Source organism: Botryllus schlosseri, chromosome 8 (genome assembly GCF_051294905.1).
Source record: "Botryllus schlosseri isolate E-star chromosome 8, Bs_hap1, whole genome shotgun sequence".
Classification (NCBI taxonomy): Eukaryota; Metazoa; Chordata; class Ascidiacea; order Stolidobranchia; family Styelidae; genus Botryllus; species Botryllus schlosseri.
The window spans coordinates 3,315,509-3,337,179 of record NC_137243.1 but is presented as its reverse complement, the minus strand read 5'-3'; the positions used below and the strand labels follow the sequence as shown (position 1 = coordinate 3,337,179).

The 21,671-nt window shown below is 39.6% G+C and overlaps 4 protein-coding genes across 4 annotated transcripts; 2 read left to right on the top strand and 2 right to left on the bottom strand.

Moving 5' to 3' along the window:
* The first annotated feature begins 2,777 nt into the window (after window positions 1-2,777).
* LOC145445308 (interleukin enhancer-binding factor 2 homolog) lies at window positions 2,778-9,774 on the top strand. Its single transcript, XM_080323500.1, has 8 exons — window positions 2,778-3,011; window positions 4,539-4,688; window positions 5,305-5,415; window positions 5,676-5,765; window positions 6,980-7,125; window positions 7,313-7,462; window positions 8,269-8,389; window positions 9,127-9,774. The coding sequence occupies exons 1-8, from the start codon at window positions 2,865-2,867 to the stop codon at window positions 9,337-9,339; spliced, it is 1,128 nt and encodes a 375-aa protein (XP_080179626.1). The 5' UTR covers window positions 2,778-2,864; the 3' UTR covers window positions 9,340-9,774.
* Window positions 9,775-10,903: 1,129 nt separating this feature from the next.
* Window positions 10,904-16,043, bottom strand: LOC145445309 (tRNA-splicing ligase complex subunit RTRAF-like). The gene is made up of 7 exons (XM_080323501.1): window positions 15,902-16,043; window positions 15,459-15,553; window positions 14,973-15,102; window positions 14,115-14,210; window positions 13,854-14,020; window positions 12,186-12,234; window positions 10,904-12,121 (listed from the first exon to the last, which is right to left on the bottom strand). Exons 1-7 carry the CDS (start codon window positions 15,969-15,971, stop codon window positions 11,967-11,969), a joined length of 762 nt encoding a protein of 253 aa, XP_080179627.1. The 5' UTR covers window positions 15,972-16,043; the 3' UTR covers window positions 10,904-11,966.
* Window positions 16,044-16,058: 15 nt separating this feature from the next.
* LOC145445310 (phosphopantothenoylcysteine decarboxylase-like) lies at window positions 16,059-17,171 on the bottom strand. The gene has a single exon (XM_080323502.1). It carries the CDS (start codon window positions 17,154-17,156, stop codon window positions 16,422-16,424), a length of 735 nt encoding a protein of 244 aa, XP_080179628.1. The 5' UTR covers window positions 17,157-17,171; the 3' UTR covers window positions 16,059-16,421.
* A 1,661-nt stretch (window positions 17,172-18,832) lies between these two features.
* Window positions 18,833-20,847, top strand: LOC145445484 (cyclin N-terminal domain-containing protein 1-like). The gene has a single exon (XM_080323670.1). The coding sequence runs from the start codon at window positions 19,096-19,098 to the stop codon at window positions 20,194-20,196; it is 1,101 nt and encodes a 366-aa protein (XP_080179796.1). The 5' UTR covers window positions 18,833-19,095; the 3' UTR covers window positions 20,197-20,847.
* Window positions 20,848-21,671: the final 824 nt, after the last annotated feature.

Sequence of the window (21,671 nt, the reverse complement as noted above, 5' to 3'; positions counted from 1 at the left end):
CTTACATGAATGAAAACCTACAGGCATGAGGTATAGCCTAAAGTAGGGCCGTTGAACGGTTGAACCACCCCTACAAGGCCATTTCGATGCAAAGTAAAGGTAGGCTTACCATATTTTGGAAATCTAAAAAGAGGACACTTTTTCAGAAATTCGAGACTTGCAAAACCGGAGAAGAATTCTCAAAAACCGGTGAATTTTTCCCGCTTTGTGATCGGCTGACTAAAAAAAAAAAGGTTATCTTCAGAGCTCAAAATACCGTTTTTCTTTCCGCATTGCTGGGTGGATGACTAATAAAAAAATGGTCATCTTTCCGCCCAGAGCTAAAATCACCGTTTTTCACTCCAAAATACCCACCGCAGCGTCACTTCTGTGCTTATTTACGGCATATCACTCGCAATTTGCTCTAAATCTGACCTAAATTTTCAAAAAGAGGACAAAATCTCAAAAAGAGGACAAAAGGGCGTCCTCCGAGGACACTTTCAAAAAAGTCAAAAATAGAGTAGGCCTACAAATCCTCTTAAAAGAGGACGTATGGTAACCCTAAGTAAAGGGAGTTCTAAATTTAAAATGAATTTATCTAAATCTTCTGCGAGAGGATGGAAAAAATACATAGCTTACGCCAGTAATCAGCAGTAGATATAGTTTGATATTCTTCAGGATAGACAGGTCGATGACACAACGCGCGTTATGCCGCGTGGCTTTCCTACTATCGTCAGCATCAGAGCAAATGCGTGAGATAAATGTTGCAAGATGTGAAACTCAGAGCAGCGTAAAATATCAGAATAATTAATTAAAGGCACATTCGATATTGCGAGGGCTTGCTGTCTGCTTCTTAGTACTGAGGAAAGTGACGTAATAGATTTGGTGAGATTGTATTGCGTATGAATAACATAGCCTATACCAGGGGTAGACATAGAGAACTCGCATCAGACAACAGTTGTATGCAACGAGCTCTATGAAACATGTCTGACGCAAGCGATTTCAAATTGGAGTGTGGTATTGTCTTTGCGGACGCATCTGTGCCACTGTCCACTCAGATTGCAAGGGCGGGACTATTCGGTACTGACCCTTTCGACGACCGCGGACATATCAACATCGAAGGGTTTTGGCCGACCAGCGACGGTCAATTTAGGGCAAGGTTCCATCACCGTCGATATTTTTGGCACCGCACTTTGCCCAGCCGTATGTTGGCCAAAACACCGTGTCTTCATGAGTTCCTGCGCCAAAGCTGTTGGCCTCGAAATAGGCCTACCTGTAGCCTACGTAGGCCTACATCATATTCCCACATCCGGTCGTTGCACAGTGCACACCCCTACACTAAATTATTCCAACGGTCTTCGACGGTGTTTTCCAGAGAATCCAATGTCGGACAAATCCTGTCATGAATTCAAACTATATTGTATAGCCTCATCCAAATGTCGCACATTTTCAGGATCAGGCCATACTAACGATTTTTCTTCCTGTCTCGGTTATTGGCTTTAGTACCAAGACTAACACAGTGACCGCGGATATGTATAGCCTAGAGCAAAATCGCGCGAAGCGCGAAGACAATTTTTCGTTACAAGAATTTCACGATCGCCCTGGTGCCGTCGTGACCCAAAATTATACCTTTCGCGACCCGTACTTTAATAACCACTGGTTTTTAGGCCCAGCGACGCAGCGTGGTGTTATAAGCGGGTATGAGGGGCGAGGTGTCAAAACGACTACTGCACTTAATCTAAACATACATTGCGGCTATTGGCATTATACTGCTATTGATGGTGTCCAGTCCGCGGATCTTTACTATGGTGTTCTTCGAAGTTCTCTATTATAGTCTACTAGATCTTTCAGGATCCTTCGGATGCGGCCGGTAATCATCAGATCTTTACCTGGGTTTTGTAAAGTAGTTGCAGGAGTTTCGAGCTATACCAGCCTCTTTATTCGATTGCTCCTTACCGATAGCTCCCCCTCTAGGCTTTGCATAGGTAAGGGATCGCTAACGTTGTCAAATACACGACTTATTTTCATTCTGGAGTTATTTATGTTATTTTTACGTATCTTCTTTTCATGCATGCTGATGTATGTTTTGACATTACTTTACCTTCCATTGTTGTGACAATATTGGTTTCGAAAGGTTAGAGCATTTATAAGTGAACAAACCAATTTTTTATCTGATAAGTTGCCCATTTTATGCCTCTCTGTTTCTCGCCCTCGACCTCTTTTCGACATATATTCACTTAATGCCTGGATCGCTTTTTCATCAATGAACACGAACTTTGCCAAGTAGTTTCGACTCGTTTTTATTTAACAATGTCGCAATCTCGTGGATTTTTGAACTGATATCCTGCTGGCCATCCGACATTCGACGAGCATGTCCATTGTCCACATTCAAGTCGAAATACAAACAATTACTACTAAGTGAATATTAGTCCATCCTCAACATTACCGGACCACGACTGACCTATCGATCTCGTCTTCCATGAGATGCCACCCCATTCTTGCTACTTGCCTTTTTCTATACTATCTTCTTCACTTTTCATTCAGTGTGCATGTCTCCTCTTTACATCGCCTAGGCCAATGTGGGTGTCTGATTCAATAGACTACTCAAAGTCGCTTCGACACCTTCCTATCTTTTCATTGTATCGCATTTTTGTGGTGTATTGAACCGATAAAATTGCTAATAAACCAATGATGATGATGATGATGATAAAAATTTCCATTAGAGAATGAAAAATCACTTCCGTGTAGAACTTAGATATTTGAAAATATGGCAAGACAATTATACGCGTGCTTAAATTGGCTTCGGTCCTAACTCCTTCACTCGAATCGCCGGTGAATTTTGCGTGCTATCTGTACCTTCGAATTGCAAATTACTGAAAAGAAAAATGAGAGGTAGGGGTGGTCGCGGAAGAGGGGGGATGCACAGGGGCACAAATAGAGTGTTTGTTCCACACATTCCTTTCGACTTTGTGATGTGCGAACAAGCATTTCCTCGCGTAAAACCTGCTCCTGACGACGAAGCATTTAGCCAGGTAAGCCGCATCTTATCTTTTTTCAACCCTGTCAGAGTCCTTGTATGATCAAACTTGTTCACGAAGTTGAATTGCTTCTTTCGTTGTTTCATCTAACACTAGGTAACTATAGAACATGACATGTTATAATGTCAGAAATTGGTGGCAATGTCACGCAGAACCTTCTGTTCAATTACCTAATCATTCTATGCAGAGAAGCTCTTATCACGCAAGATTTATTTCAAAAAATAAACCGAGATTCCATAGAGATTAGATCTGTACTTAATATTGTATTATTATGCCTAATGATTCCTTTATTTTACCATTGATTGTAACCTACCTCCCGGCGGCTCCCACTAGTCAGTCCGCAAATTTACCGGGCCACAACCTGACATATCGATCTCGCCTTCTGTCACATGCCACCTCATTTTGTCGCTTGTCTTCTACTTTTCATTCAGTGTGCACGATGTCTGATTTCAAGGGCTACTCCAAGTCGTTTTGACACCTTCCTATCTTTTCATTGTATCCGCAGTCTTGTGTTTTGAATTGATAAAAATTCTTAATATGCCAGTGTTGGGATGACTCGAGTCATGACTTGACTCGAGTCAGACTCGAGTCACCTTTTTCGTATGACTTGACTTGACTCGAGTCACTTTGCTAAAATGACTTGACTTGACTTGACTCGGCGTATCAAAAATGCGGATTGACTCGTGACTCGGAGCAAAATTCACGAGTCAATTTCAAGTCATCAAGTAATCGGTGTCGATAAAAATCCCTGTATCTTGCATATAGTCGGACTGTTCGCTAAATGCTAGTGTAACCCGTTAGAGTGACCAATCTTTCAGTGACCGTGCGCTTTACTGAACCTCCATTGTTCTCTCACACATAAATTGACCGCAAACGAAGTGATCGAAACTTACAGATTACGTTGTCGTAAACTAGTACAGTAAAGTAATTTAATAGCAAAATGTCTATTTCTGTTCTCTGTTCTTTCCTTAACCAAACCTCTTGTTTTATCGAAATTTAATTCAAATATAGTTGATATAGTCCTCAACCATTATAAGCGTAGGCTTGAATTGTATCATATCTATTTGTAAATGGATAATGTATTGCATCTTGTCAATTCGTTTCTCTTTCCTCTATTTTGGCTGGTAACTATAAACTGAGGCTGTGCAATCACTTACGTAGTTTAGCAGTTCCACGTATATGTGAGCGATACAGCGCCTTATTGCGTGTTTATTCAACTTATATTCGCTCATTGGTTCAGAATCAATGACCAGTCAATCTGTATTTCAGACAGCTAGCAAAATGCAATGACGTAATCATGCCCCATCATGCCTCACTTGACTTGAATTGTGACTTGACTTGACTCGAGTCACCTCCAAAAATCGAGTGACTTGACTTGACTCGAGTCATTTTCGAAAATCGATTGACTTGACTTGACTCGAGTCAAAATGTGCAATGACTCGAGATAACTCGTGACTCGAAGGTAGTGACTTGATCCCAACACTGTAATATGCTGAACTGAACTAACAATATCGTGTTCAGGCTCTAATCAAACGCAATCAAGATCTCTCGATATCATCAGAAGAGCAATCATCGATACTTTCTTTTGTAACGAAAATCTCTAATGCAGTCGATTCCATCATTGTTTCTCAACCGGCTGGGTTTGAAGTACAACTTGAAGAATGCAGACAGGTGAGTGATAGAATATTTGTTTTTGAAAAAAGGGCGCGATGTGCATTGCAGCTTGGCGTGTAGAATAGTAGGCTAAATATGTGGCTATTTGATTCAAGATCTATTGAAATGATTAAGCAGCCAAAAAGGTATCATTGCAGATTTTGGGATGCTGTTTTCCCCGGGTTCACTCATTCTAAATAGGCTGTATTATGATGTAGACATCACATGACTAGTAGGTCTTCGTTGCCTCCTTTCTCTTTGTGATAATTCACACGAATGGAATGTATTAAACATCTTCCCCAAGTACAAAAATTATGTTACCATTGTATGGGTATATAACCCAACCATGTTATGTTATGTTATGTTATGGGTCACTAGGCAGTTACACTTTCTACCTGAAGATAAAGATTTATATTATCTTCGTCAATTTTTTTCAATGCATATGCCAGATCAATTTGATTCCCAACTGTGGTGTGTGCTAACATGTTAATATATGATTACAATTACGAACTGTTCGAGTAACATTTGATACACACGGATGTGGATGTTTCATGGCAGGATGACCCATTCTGTTTTAATGCATGATGCCTTTTTTCTCTTGCTGTATTTTCCATATCCTTGTTACATCTTCCAGGTTGGAGACTTTAAGAAGGGTACCATGATGAAGACGAACAACAAAGCCGGCGTTGTTATCATCCTGAAAACGTTACCAACCAAGGAACTTGTCAAGACTGTTGCAGAAAAGGTATCGTGTCTTATTGTGACGGGGATCAAAGTTTTGATTGAAAGTTTGCATGTGCCACGCTCTTTTTCTGACATTGTTACATAAATTCAACTGTTGTAATCACAGTCGATAAGGTGAATAAAACTAATGTGTGGAACTGTTGTCTGTGATGCTCTCGATTATGATATTCACTTTTCCAAATGGTTCATTGTAGATATTCGTTGCACGTAACGACCCAGTCCACCTGAAGAAATATTTGTGATTGATGGCTCTTTTTATAGGTGATAGAAACTATGAAAGGTAGCGAAGAAACTCCATCCGATATCACAATGGAAGAGACGGAATCCGGGTTTGAACTCTGTGAAGGCGGGGTAAGATCATGACATCATTAGACATGCAAACACGCTGACATGCAATGATAGTGTGAATTTTGTGAGGGAGCTACGGTACGTCGTAGCATGCATGCTCGTCTTATGCATTCTCTGCCACGGAGAAAGTGCTGTGGTGGAGTGATGATGCTTGCAGATATCATAACCTGCTGATATAGGAGTTGCAAACAGAGAATGGTTTGCAATTTAAAGGCAAGGCAGAACAAATGGTTATATAAATACAAGATTTGTGTGTCGCAAGTTTGGTGTAGGATGGAGACAAGCTATTGGTAGTAATATGACCAGAATGGTGTCATCGTATTGTTAATTTTCAGTCTTGTGGAGAATGAATGTTATCTATTCCCTGTCCAAGAGTCATATTTGTGGTTTAGTTAACGGATCAAATACTGCAATCACTGGTTCCAAAGATTGCCCATACAATGATTTATTACTTAAGAGAAATGGTGATGCTGTTCGTCATGGCCAGACTTGTACAAACTGCCAATCTAGTTGGTCGACGTTCAAGTAACTACTGTTTTTTGTTCTGTTGTGTGATATTCTTGCAGCTATTTGTCATCACTACTAACAGTGGTGTAACCTGGTAGAGGGGGGGGATTCAAAGCCCCTCCCATTTCAACATGTACTAATGTGCATGTGGAAAGCCCATACCGATTCCGGTTAAATAAATATTTGAAACTTCAAAATTGAAACTAGTTAGTTGTGTTTTAGTTAGTTGCGGATTTTTAACAGTGCTTAGTTTTAGTTGCGCATTTTGAAAATTTATTAATTTGCACGATGGGACTTCAAAAATAAGTCAGTTTTTAAGTTTTACTGGCTCTTTGATGTAATTGTTAGACTGCACACGGTGCACACCAAATTTGGCTCAAATTCAACCTGTAGAAGCATTGCTATAGGAAAACAAAGTTTAGGATTTATTGCCTAAAAATAAAAGTTTCAAATTGTTCCGTCTACCACATGGAATTGTTAGTTTATCTAGAAAAACGATTTATTGGCTAAAAAAAAAAATTGGTGGTGGAAGTGAATTTAATTTAGTGGGAAATTTTGTAATTGAATGAAATAGTATTTACGGTGGCTGATTCTATAACTATCAAGTGACCAGTAAAATTTATTTTTGAACAGCCCCATTTAACAAAGCACACCGAGGCTCTCATGGAGTTGTGGAATTCCACTTTGACACAAATGCTTCATGTCTGCAGATCAAAGTCGACGTCGGTATAGCGATTCCGCCTGGTCAGATTAGGAAACTGGAAGACAACATCCACATGAGCGCAAAGGTCCTGCAAGGGTCTCTGGCGGCCATCCGGCATGTTCGATGGTTCGAGGAGAACGCTTTCCATTCCAAGTGGGTCAAATGCTACTGTTGTTGAAGAGGACTCGTGTTGCATATCACTTGAATAGGTTTACTTTTCCTGAAATCCTGGGTATCGCAGATTCGCCGACTTCTCAGTAGGCGTACTCCCGTTCTGATTAATAGAAGCCTTTGTTTTGGCTTGATGTGCGTTGACGAACCGGGGTCGATTTTTCTTCAGTATAAAGATGCTGATTCGATTGCTGAAAGACTTACGACTTCGCTTTGAAGGACTGCAACCTCTGACGATGTGGATCATCGATCTTCTCGCTCATCACGCAATCATGAACACGCCAAACAGACAGCCTTTGGCTATCAATGTGGCTTTCAGGTAAGCTCAGCCCATTTAGTATGGCTAATCGCCGCAATGTTATGTTGGATCTGGCAAGGCCTCACTGAAATGAGGCTCTTCTGGTGCACTTTCTAAAACGACGATTCGTGTGTGTGATGGAAGTTTCCTCACAAAACTTATGTGTCTATCGCGCAAAGGTTCTCTGGGTGTATAAATCCGATTGCGTTGCAAACGTGATGCAACTTCTTCACCATAAATTCATTACTCGGATTTGTGGTAGTAGTTTTGAGTGCTTCGAGTACTGTATTCTGCAGGGGTTCTTAACCTATTTTAGCGCAGACCCCCTAAATTTAGTGGGGTTGCTGTGGGCGCACCCCATAACCACAAAATTTGGAAAGCTGGTGTCTAATGAAGGTCATCACTTTCGCATAGACCTAATCACAGCATGATTATCAGTGGAAGTTCATGTCATCAGTAAACAAGACAAAATAAGGACATAACATGAAATATTCTTAGAATAGTGTAGTTTTATAGTTGTAGTTTCAACATAGGCCTTTCATAGACCGCTCGAAACTAGTCTGCGAATCCCAAGGGGTCCATGGACCCAAGGTTAAGAACCCCTGCATTGAGTGTCCGTTGTCCGCGCCTTGCAACTTGGATTTGACCCGACGTGGTTATCTTCATTACTAAATGGCGCTATAGCAAAATCAAAGAGTCTATCCAGTGTGGCAGTCATAACAACGTGCTGTCACGCCCTACAAATCTTTGAACAAATACTTTGGAGGAGCAATTGCATCATCAAAGATTGTGGATTTCAACAGCTACAATTTGATGTGTTGTCGCAGGCGCTGCCTTCAACTGCTGTCCTCTGGCTTTTTTTTGCCGGGATCGGCTGGAATTGTTGACCCATGCGAGAATGGCAATGTTCGCGTTCACACCATCATGACATTGGAACAGCAAGATATGGTGAGTTGATTCGATAACTGATACGGCAACTTGGAACTTGGCTGGTTGAAATCGGCCACCACATCCCTGGTGTAAGCAAATGCATCATGTGGAACTAATGTAGCGTTTCTTCAATTTCTTTTTCGCTAAAGATAGGAGAGCATGAACTATAACTGTTTTTGATAACTATAGCCTACTACTGATTTCTTGCTACTTCTCATGCTCCTTTAAAATACTTTGGCTGCGCAGTGTCGAACCACGTATACAAATGTTTATATCCAGAGGTGATCAGAAACGAAAGAGTTCTACTTTTTTGGAGTTTGTTATATCTTTCAACGATTTCCACTTCTACTTAAGAATTGTTTAAGCAGAACTAGTTGCTATTTTAGACTTTTATGAGTGCATCATTTTTCTGAGTGGAAAATATGCAACCCTTAGACCGAATCTACTTTATGAAACTACTTACTTCGACTTTACATAGTTCAGGCGGTTTGCCTAACATTTAAGCATGACACACTCAAAGTTTAGCATTGACACTTTATTTCCCCGAAACTAACCCTACATTCAACCCACATGCTCGTATAGCCACGGACCAGTGTGGCACGGCTTATGAACTATTACCGGCACTACTTGTAATATGTCTACGTTACTTCTACTCGAGTACTGATGATGATTACTTTGCCCACCTTTTCATATTTGTTCGGGATATGTTTGCATCACACTAATGATATATCAGTATAACGTGGCCTACCTTACAGGTGTGTTACACTGCTCAAACGCTTCTACGAGTGCTGGCGCACGGCGGATATCGCGCTGTGCTCGGTCTCGAAGGGGAGAACACAATCACCAAGGAAATGTCGGTCTGGAACAACGTCGTGGTGACGCCCAGCGACAAGGCGTACGAAAAAGTGCCCGAGAAGGAGGAAAAGGAACCGGAACAGACAGAGGCGATGGACACTTCGCAGGAATGAGATTTTATTGTCGGTTGTGGCTGCTCGCGATCACGGACCATGCCGCGGTTTTGACTGCATTTTCTTACCACCGACTTTCTAGCCCGTTGACGCTCGTATACCTTTTTATGCTGGAACAGACCGGGAAAAATTTCATAATCGTGTCCTATGCTGTTTATCGCCTGTTTTGTGTGCTTTACTTGACGATGATGACTGAACGGGACTGTGTCGGCGTAACATTAGTTTATTCACTTGATAGATTATTCTATTCGGAGGATCATATTTTGTTGTATAACATAAACGCTGAACAGACATGAGTAAGGTGGGCAGCTAACTGATCAATTGATCATGAACATATTTCAAGGAGTTGTGTCGACACATTGGGTAGTTTAGAAATTTGTGCCATGTGAAGCAGTTAAATGTGTACTTTGTTGCAAAACATGAACATTGAACAGACATGAGTCTATGAATAAGATCATCTACTCGAAGGAGTCGAGTCAACGTATAATTTTATGAGATTGTGTAATGTTGAAATTTGCACGATGTAGAACAGTTTTGAATGCGTAGCGGGGTAGATAGTGAAGTGGTGAGCGTCAGCGCCATCTACGCAGGTGGCACGGGTGCTGCTGACAGTACTTACAGCGACCAACAAAAACGAGAAAGATATAGAATAATAGCTTCTAAAAAGGACAAAGAAGAATGGCATCACATGCTAGGTCGATGCTAGTTTAAGAGACCCCTACTGGTTGGTCGTTCAGCATCCCCCCATTTGTTGTTCATTTCATCGCATGTCTTGGGCAGATGAAAATATAAACTGACGATTTGTATTATGGCAGGGTTGTAATGACTCGAGTCACATTTTTCAGATGACTCGAGTCAATTTGTGTATTGACTCGAGTCATTGTGCATGACTCGAGACTCAGACGGTCAAGACCGACGTTTCATTGTAATTTCGAGCAATAGTAAAGTAATCACACTATTGGGATTTCGTCTATTGGTACTGGTACTTGAAAATGCGCCCAGAAACTTCTAAAAATGACGAAAATTAGTATAATATAAATGCGAACCATTCGATATCACCAAACAGAGTTACAAAAAGTGAATTTAACAAGCCTTTAACTGGAAACTGGGCAGTCAACACAATGACTTTGACTCGACTCGAGTCATAATACCATGACTCGGACTCGACCCTCTACTCGGTGACTTGGACTCGGTGGTGAATTGAAAATGACTCGAGTCAAAACTATAAAACTGAGATTGACTTGTGACTCGGAGCATTGTGACTTGGTTACAACCCTGTATTACGGATTACCAGATTCTTCAAGATATTGAAGTTACTGTAAGTGTAAGTTGATGTTCTTTCAACTACTCTCAATGTGGCAAGTAGTTGTTCTTGCACTACTTTACATGAGTGTAAGGGCCATTTTGCGTTAGCCATCTGTAATCCTTGACCAAATCTAACTTTTGAAACGGCTGCTGTACCTCTCAGACCTACTTCAAGTAGTTTTGCTACTTTTGATTGTAATTGAGTAGGAATTTACTTTAGCAGACATAGTCCTGTATTCCAAAGTTCACACACTGTCGATATGGTTAAGTACTGCAATTTAATAGCAGCTACAACAAAAATGTGTACGTAGTACTGGGGTATTGCACAGGTCAGCTCAGATTACCAGGAAAATTTCAGTTAATAAAACGAGTCATGATCCGTATTGATTGAAATTTCTACACATCTTACCGTTAGTTCAAGAGCAAGATCTAACATGCGTGTAAGGCACAGTTCTGATAATGAAATAAGTTCACTGACATTTTGTAACACAATCATAATCAGAAAAATGGTAGTACAAACTTAGTATGTTCATATCATTGCTTATTATAATGCACAGAAGCACTAGGAAAATAGCGTACAGAATTCATAAATTTCTCATGCGCAGTGTACATACAGCTGACTGGTAATGTAGGAACAAGTTCACCGACATTCTGTAACACAATTTAAAACATACAACTGATAGTACTAACTTTCTATATCGTTTCTATCATTGCTCATTATAATGGACAGATGTACTAACTAGACAAATCACATACACGTAGATAGACACAAGTTCCTCCACCATAATACCGGCCACACCAGACTACAACAGCGGTTCACATATTGAGGCTCCTGAAACCGATTTGGTTGACAGCTCATTGAAATAGCCAGGAAAGGTGGTCCAGTTGAAAACTTATATACGCCTTGTCGAGAATTACTGGTCTGCATGTTCACACACCGGTATATGAATTTATTAGTATATTCCTATTGAAATAACCCCAAATATTTCCGGAGAGACATTAGTCAGGGATAATCGTCAGCAACTAGTGGAGAATTGGAGAGAACATAATGTATCAAATATGACGTGGTGATACGATGTTGATATACAATGTTCTTTCCAATTCTCTACTAGTTGCTGATGATTGACCTGCTGATGATCATTTCAACACGAATATACTAATCGATTGTGCATTGAAGTATTGTACCTCCAAAAGTCTCGTCAAATATATGAATTTATATGTTTTTAGCAAAAACTGAACAAGGGCTGCGTTGAAACAGCTTCATTTCAAATAATACCAAGACCAAAAGAAACCAGATAAAATATAAGCAGAAAAATCGACAGCTATCTGCCGACTTTTCCGAGTCTCTGGTCTGTTTTAGGATTTGCCGTAATAGTCTGAACAGAAACTATCGCCTCGTTGATTTTGTTCTGCAACTGTCGCAATTCCTGGATGTGAAGGAGTCGGAGCGCTTTTGCCGCTTCGTTAACGATCGGATCTTAAGAAGGAAAATATGTGATCAAGGACAACGAAACAGCAAAAATTAATAGATAGGACATCACCTTTCGTATCGAATCCCAGTTCATTGTCTGCGACGGGTATGCGACTAACCTGAATAAGTTTTATAATCAGTCACAAAGTTTGACCATTTTATAATGTAAATCGGCAAGCATAACTCGTAATCAGAGGTGGGTAGTCAACATCTCTATTTTAAGAGCTTCTTGGAGGTACAGAACTTCAATATACAATTGAATAGTATATTCATATTGAAATGACCCCGAATATTTTTGGCTGACACTCGTCAGGGGTAATCGTCAGCAACTAGTAGAGAATTGGAAAGAACATTGTATATCAACAATCGTATCACAAAATATGACGTCACCAGCATGAAATTTCGAATGAGAGAGCGTTCTCTATTTTAGTAGAAGGCAGTGTTGGGATCAAGTCACTACCTTCGAGTCACGAGTCATTGCAAATTTTGACTCGAGTCAAGTCAATCAATTTTTTAAGGTGACTAGAGTCAAGTCAAGTCACACGATTTTTGAGGTGACTCGAGTCAAGTCTCAATTCAATTCAAGTTGCCTTTTCAAAGTATGAGGCATGATTACTTAATTGCATTTTGCTATATAGCTGTCTAAAATACTGATTGAGTGGTCATTGATTTTGAACCGATGAACGAATATAGAGTTAAATATACACGCAAAAAGGTGTTGTATCGCTCACATATACGTAGAACTACTAAACTACGTAAGTAATTGCATAGCCTCAGTTTGTAGTTACCAGCCAAAACAGAGAATAGAGACGAATTGATTAGATGCAATACATTACCCATTTACAAATTTATATGATACAATTCAAGTCTGCACCAATGGTTGAGGACTATATAAACTATATTCGATTTCAATAAAACAAGAGGTTCGGTTTAAGAACAGAGAACAGAAATAGATATTTTACTATTAAATTACATTACTTTACTATACTAACATAAGCTGTAAGCTTCGATCCCTTCGTTTGCGGTCAATTTATTTATGAGAGAACAATGGAGGCCCAGTAAAACGCACGATCATTGAATGATTGGTCGCTCTCGCGGGCTACACCAGCGTTTCGCGACCAATCCGAATATATGCAAGATACAGTAATTTTTATCACACCGATTACTTGATGACTTGAAATTTACTCGTGAATTTTGGTCCGAGTCACGAGTCAATCCACATTTCTGATACGTCGAGTCAAGTCATTTTAGCAAAGTGACTCGAGTCAAGTCAAGTCAAGTCATACAAAAAAGGTGATGCGAGTCATCCCAACACTGGCAGAAGTACAGTAATGCCGTAAATTTCTACTCTAGTCGTAATGAATTTTAAGACATGTCAATATTACTTCATTACTCAATATTACTATGGAATTAGAAAATGGAACGAAAAATGATTGAAAACACTACTAATAATGCAATTTTTCAAAATATAAGCAGTTACAGGGGAGGGGCTATTTTGCTCGGTCATGACCCTTTCATTCAATAAAGTGATGCGAACTTATTCCAAAATACCTTTTTACTTTATTCGATTGAAAATGAACTAATTTTGCCAAAAAACTGTCTAAAATTGGAAGAAGTACAATCGGGCAAAATTTGCTTTAGTACTACAAAATAAATAGAAGTAGCTTGTTACTGACCACCTCTGGCGTTAATCTAATACTCAATCTATTTGATTGATCGGAATTTGTTCCCCACTGACCCCTCTTTCAGCTTTTTTATTTTTCGCCTTTTCAATTGCATCTGGCGTTAAACGTTCTTCGACTAGGATTTTGATTGCTTTCAGTGTAACGAGGTAGTCTTCATGCAGAGGCACTTGGAGAATTTTGGCAATCGAATTGATGCCGTTCCTGAAACTTTGGTCATCCGCTGCAAAATACATAGCATACACAATTACACATACATTGAGAGCTAGTAATACGTTAATCATCAAGTGAAGGAGATTTGCTTGCGTCTAACTTACCACAAATATTCTGTATTGAAATTGTTGATGTTGGCGCAGAAGCCTGTTTCCTTTTTGCTTCTACTGCTGCACCGGTTATTTTACCGTATTTTTCAACTGTAAAGCAAGACATTGGCAGTTGAAATTAGTGCAAGATGTCCTAATGACTTGATGACATGTGATCTGTCAGTTTCATCGGCTCTACTCTAGGATATACATAGGCGCTGAACTCGGGTGTGCTAGGTATGCCGCGCATACCTAGAAAATATTTTGGGTATGCCGCATACCCGGAATTCGGTTAGGCCTGTAGGTGACTGGCTGGTGAATTGATCGATTTAGAAATAAGCAATGTATTTCGTAGGGCTGCTGAGCACGTGAGCAAATCAGCAGCGAGGCGATCTCCCGCTGAGATTGCTGCGGAATTGTCATTGATTGCTACGCGCTCGGCAATCGTCGCTGGCCTGTTTAATCGCGTCTCCAACAATCCTAGTTCCGCTGGCTTGAAGAATCGCATCTGCAATAGGCCTAGTGCGCACTATACCATCGCTGGCCTATACAATTGGGTCTGCAATAGGCCTGGTACGTAATGTAACATCGCTGGCCTAACTATTACGTCTCGGGCCTAGCATGCTTTGGCTCCGATATCTCGATTGCGATTAAATATTGACATCGCGAAACTGAATGACATCGAATGTCCGCCAATACTTGAACATAACCATAAGAAGATGTGTCTCAAGGCTTGGGTTATAAAAGATGAGAAAGAATTGAACAACCTGAAACCGAACCCTGACGTGGCAACGGCAAATGGAGAAGCAAATGATAATCACTACAAGTGCTACACAGCACACAAGATATCACTGCTATCAAAAAAAAACGCACCATTATCACCAAACTCCAGACGAACGGCAAGACCAAGTAGCCAATCGAGGACAGACATTCTGTCATTTGACGGAAACGGGCAGGAAACATCTTTCAGATACGTTTCAAAACCTTTCGTCCAATCAGGTTCCTGCGATAATAGATATTGTTATAGGATGCTTAGCTACCTGTCCTAGTATTGACAAGACAAATGCTGCAATAGGTATATGAGGAGTCAAGAATCATAATTAATAACAATGGTTTAATTTGTCCTAGCTCCCATCCTTGACTGATGTCAATGTATTGGTAAAATATGATTACAATCAAGCAGTGTTGGGATGACGAGTCATGACTTGCCGCGAGTCAAAATGTGCAGACTCGAAGATAGTGACTTGATCCCAACACTGCAATCAAGTGGATTGTTATCCCAATGCTTACTGGTATTATTAATTCTGAAATAAACGGCCGGCAGGGGTTAGAAAAATGCTTCATAATTATAGCATATACCTGCAAATTTCTTAAAGCTGCTCTTTCGTCAATTTTATATTGCCTGATCTGTTGGTCTTCAATCCACAAAATGAGATGCTTGAATTGCATTGGGTCTGCAACATGTTAATAGATATCAGAGGTAGACAATATCTTATCACATAGTCAGAAGACCATACAAAGTTATGAAAGTGGTGACAGACATCATGTACTTGGTCCTTCATTTATGCAGAAATGTGGGCACAGAGTATAATTGAGGAATGCCAAACCACCTAAAAAATGAAAAATTGACAACTGATATTTCCAGACATATAAGGAAATTCGAAGCTGATAACAATCAGTTCGCAATTCAAGTTCTTCAAGCTGTAGCTATGCCAGTATGTAACCTAAATATATAAATCATAAACCGCTGTTTCATACAGTAAGAAAATTTTTAGCTATCAAAAGCTTAGAATACTGCTTACCGGTGGCATCAAATTTTGCAGCTTGTGGATGCTGCAATGCCGTAAGTTTTCTTTGAAAGGCCTTATTCATTTCCGTTTGTGAGTGAAGTCTTTCTTTCTACAAAGTCTTACTACAAACAACTAAAATATTGAGAATTCAATGACTTTATGAGAAAAATCTATTTTAAAAGTGCACACAATTAATCACAAGATTTCCATGACACATAAATACATTTTTAATGGTTTGAAAACAATTTTAAATAATACATCAAGTCAAAGGCTTCAGTCCATTAGCATATCTCCACCACATATTGCATGTTTTTCCATTGATACCCAGGAAACAAACTGTTATGGCAACCACAGGTTTCGATTCAGTCTTCCTATGTCAATAAAATGTAAGAATTGAGAATGAATAAGCATAAATTAACTAATGAATCAATACAACATGATCATCAGCAACATTTAGTACCGTAATGAAATACATTGACCTTTGAGACAAGACAACCAGTGCATCAAGTACAAAATTAGAAACAATGTTTCCTCATAAGAAATGCTTACATACTTCATTTGCGATTGTGTCAACTTCAGCCATTCCACCCATGCCAACATCACCACAGGCAAGAGGTTTGGCAATGGGCGCAACTTGAATGAATCCCCAGGACTTCAAGATTTGAATCTGAGGAGAGGTGATTGGATGATCATACATCTTAGTATTCATAGCAGGACAAAATATGACTGGTTTCTTGCTGGCAAAATCCCACGCTCTAGCAATTTCAGTCACTAGATTGTCACATATGCCATTCGCCACTTTTGCGAGTGTATTTGCGTCAAGTGGTGCTAATACCATCATATCCGCCCACTTCTCGAGCTGAATGTGCAGAACAGGATCGCCCATCTTTTTCCACGCTGTCCATTGATCTTCGTCTTTATGAAGTTTTCCATCGAACGATTTTCCCCATTCACTCAAGAAGTGGAGACTGTTGGTTGTACATACGACTTCAACGGCGCAGTTGGGCATGCGGGTTTTCAAGATTTCCACAAGCTCTGGAATTTTTACACATCCAACACTTCCGGTACAACAGAGCAATATTTTGCGTGGCTTATCCATCAGAAAATCAGCTCCACGCAGATTCTTTCTCAAGTTGCAAATAACAGCGAAGTAAAGGCTGAAGAGATGCCGACACTTGCGTAACGATGCCGGAGATTCCAAATATCTGAAGCGTGGGATTGGCGTTTCACCGGATTTGGATTTGAATGTGGCTAGCCTAGAATACATATAATCATAGCAACAGCCATTAAGCGTGACTTTTGGCCTCCACCCTAATAATCATAGCAATTTACATAGTTTTACAACGCTATAATATTTGCAGTAGTTTAGACCAATGGTTCTCAACCGCCGGTCCGCCAGGCATATTACAATTCTATACCTTAAATTCAAGATGAAATGATGAAGGCTTGTCCATTGATAAAACCAACGTTTTTTGGGGAGGGCTGACGAAGTGCTGTTTCGGCACGGATTGGCGGATGGTCGGTATAGTTGCTGTATGGTGTTTTCTTGCGGCACGCATTGTATTCGTAGTTTCCAGCGTAGCTTATGCGCCCGGTGGCAGTTGGCCATGAGCATGGTAGCATGGTAGTGTTTGGTTCGACTCCGAAACGCTTCTTCTCTCGATATTATCGAAGAGAAGAATATTATAGAAATTAAATTAAATTAAATTAAATTAAATTAAATTAAATTAAATTAATTGGTTAATTTCTATAAGAATATTATTCGAGTTGGCGTGGTCGGTGAAACTCATGGCATTCGACGCGAGAGACTATAAACGACTGTCGGCGGTAGCACGCTTATCTGGACAAGGCAATTTTACCTCCACTCAGCAGACTGACTACCATAATATCATGAAGATAATCCATCATGAAGATAATTAATTACGATCAAAACCCCGCTAAACGTCACTCGCTAGCACCACAAAATTGCAAAAAACGGTTTCATACTTCAGATTTTAGCTTCATTTCAATTTTGAAAGTTCACCGGTCCGCCAGGACATTTTATGAAATTTTACCGGTCCGCGAGGTGAAAAAGGTTGAGAACCACTGGTTTAGACGCCTCTATATCTAATACCAAACATGGTCTTAGTTAATGAAGTACTTCTACCTCTACTTCTACTTCAAGTCGATTTTGCCCACATGCAGTTCTTCCTCAAGTGGTTCTGTTTTGTCGTACTTCTACTTCTACGTGGCAGTATTCAATTTCCTAGGCAAAACTAGGCCTATAATACTTGGTTTTTCAGTTATTGGGTATATAATTGCTACCTAATTCTACACGAGTAAAAATTTTGAACGTTATTTCTACTTCTACTTGAGTAACTACAATGCCCATTTGATCACATTTGCTGATAACGTACCATTTTGCAAGGAGTGTACGAATTACCGCTGGTACGAATCCTGTTTACAGTTTTGCGTTTCTAACCCGAATCGGAGTTATATATCCGAGTATACTATTTAATTGTATATTGAAGTTCTGTACCTCCAAGAAGCTCTTCAAATATCCGAGTCAAGCTCAAATTCGGCAAATGAAAGTTTGCCATCTCGGTCAAGCATGATGTAGCTTAAAAATTCTTCAAGTAAATTAACTATAGAATGTAAACGTTTACATTCTATAAAATTAACATTCAAATCTGATACAATCCTAGCCCACGCTCATTCCCGGCGTCTTAGGAGTCCACCCAATCAGCCATCGTCATAGTTAAATCTCAGAAATTCACATTCTATTGAGGTATAGCTTGTACAATAGAACACTGCTCACAATAATTATACATTATACATACCTAAAAGCTACGATTTACATCATTGTTCAAAGTTGCTCGACCAAACCTAGTTGAGTGACATTGGTCAATCTGATCACTGATGCGTGCGATATACAATAATAATCACTCGTTGATTGCTGAAGGCTAGATCACTACCGAGGCTAGGCCAACTGCGGTTTTAGGTACACCGGTATATCTTGTTGTGGGTAGTTTAAATTTCGCGATACAATACCTTGATCCTATGACCTATGAATCTATCTATATGTTAAGATAAAATTGACTATTGTTCTGCTGGTGTCTACCGAGTAGTATAGGCCTTGTAGAAGTTTATTGTTCGTTTGCATCCGTAGTGATATCGTCGTTTTCTATGTTATATCCTATGATACATAGAACATACTTGCCAATATTATGGAGTGGACAGCCCCAATGACGACGGATCGTTGCACTTCTGTACACAACTTTGCCTCTGATTTCTGTAAGCCGGAGGAACTTCGAGATCATTTGAACACCATACGAAACATATGCACCAAGAAAGCTGGGACAACGACTAAGAATGCTTTGGATACGTCCATCATGTGTGGTTTCTACTCGTGCGGGGATGCGGCCGAGTTCATATTTATGTTGTGTCAGCATTGGAAGCTGTCAGAAGAAACCAAATACAAAGCTCTTGAGATCTTTACTAGATTCATGTCTTTGCTCATGAGCCAGTTATATGATATTATGCACGAAAGCAAAACTGACAAGAGCTCCCATAAAATTTTGAGTAAGACCACAGGAAACGGGCATATCTCGTCTGATTTAGAGGCTGGAAGTGTATTCAGTGCTTCAGATAGAGATAATCATCTCGGATGGATCACAGGAGAAAATGGTGAATCGGATATGACTGATAAGGAATGGATGGAAACTATTGAGCATGTAAAATCACAAACGAAACTAAGAGCTGTAACGTCAGTCATGATTGCAAGCAAAGTTACTTCACACGAACATATTATTACTTTAAACAAAGCTGCCGATATCCTGATAAAACAGAATCACTGTTACAGCAGAAACGTCATAATGAAATCTGAATTGCGTATTTTGAATACAATCAACTACAATCTTCGATTACTTGATTCACCGTATCCTTGTGTGATGGTACTTCTAGAAATTCTGTGTAGAATTGACGACCGCTTCTGTGATAGAAGAGTTTACAATACGTGTATTGATATGTTGGATCTGTATTATTTTTTTCGACCACAAATCCTTTCAGCTTTGAGCGGGGTTACTGTTTTGGATTCTGGTCTTCCTCAGCTGGACTGTCCAGATAAGACCTCCACATTCATCGCCACTTGCTATAGTGTTCTAAAAGTTTGTGGTGCGCTTGTGACAGCCGCTGCGTATGCATATGATCGTAACTTGAGCGATGCTGCAGTTACAAATCTTTGTGATATCATAGAGACCAGCGAAAGTCAGTTGACCCGTGACTGTTGTGTGATTCTTAAAATTCTTTCACAAGAAGATTTTGAATAGAGTCAAAGGAAAATGTTGTTGATAAGCCTACATACAGTAACTGTCTTAACTGTGGTGTATATTCTTTCATTGTTCAGTTTTTATTTCATTTTGTAAACCTCACATTAGTTATGTGTGGCTGAACAGATGAACAGTTTCGAAAATTGATAAAACTTATTGGAAAAGGGACTTTGAATTACTGTACAGTGTTCACGTTCTTCTGCTAATGAAATTATTTTTCTGATTACCTGTTAATAGTATTTCCATCAAATTCAATGATCTGTCTATTTTCTATTCATACAATGCATTGGTAACCTACTTATATTGAATGAGTCAAATAATTGATGTCGGTTGTATTGTCCTGTTCCTAATCTTGCAAAATTATTGATATCCAGTCAATAAAGAGTCATAAATATCGCACTGGTTTACCATTTCAATATGATTTTCTGTAATGTCATAGGTCAATTTAGCTTTATATTCACTGCTTTTGTGCATTGTATGTACTGTACATATTGTCTGGGGAGTAGCTGCAGATCTGTTTCACTTGTTTTCATGTGCAGTCTGAGTGTAACACTGTTAATACATTTTTCAATTGTCTGTATTATAGTTACCGAATCCTTGCTGTATCTTAGAATGTACCTTTCTTCACATATGTATCCCTTCGTTGATAGATGCATAGGCCTAATCGTATAGTTGAGTAAATTACATACCCGTGGTATGGAGCAGAGTTAATAGAGTGAATTCAATCAAGGATTAACGTGTGAGTGATAGATAACCATTGTCTTTCTAATTACTGTTATAGTTTTCTCTGCAACAAGCTGCTGTAATAGATCAGTCACATGCATAGGTTGTTCACTGTATCATTTGGTAATCGATTTTATCATTTCAAAGGCCCTAGACGGCGATCATATATGAAATGGATAGTGCCAAAATGACAGTTTATTGATGAAGTATGTTATCTGAACAACGCACATGGCAGTATACAATATATACCATAATGACTGGCGATAATATACAGTGAAGTCTGATCCTAAACACATGATACCAGACACGAATCCTCACTCTCTGGCATTAGTATGTGCTTATGCTTACTGCTTACGCTTATGTATTTCATATTGTACTCCCGACTTCCGTGTTTGTACTTTGTGTATTGTATGGTGATTTGAATTTTGAATTACTCGACTGTGGTAGTGGTAGTGGCTGGAAAATATTAGTAATCGCCGAAAAGGAAGTAAAGATTTGTTTTGTTTTTCAAATCAGAGCGCCTGTCTTTTCTGGTTTGGAAGCAGTACAGGTGTGTATAGTTTTCGTGTGGCCGATATTAAAATGATAATGATTTCACTCACAGCGCGGCTGGTCGGTGCCTCTCGCACATCTATGAAAGTGGTACTGTTAAATGTCAGATCTACACACACCGATTCGCATCAGTTAGATGTTGACCGGAGATATATAGTCGAAAAAGCAACGATCAAGTATGCCTCCTTGTAAGTTTTTAA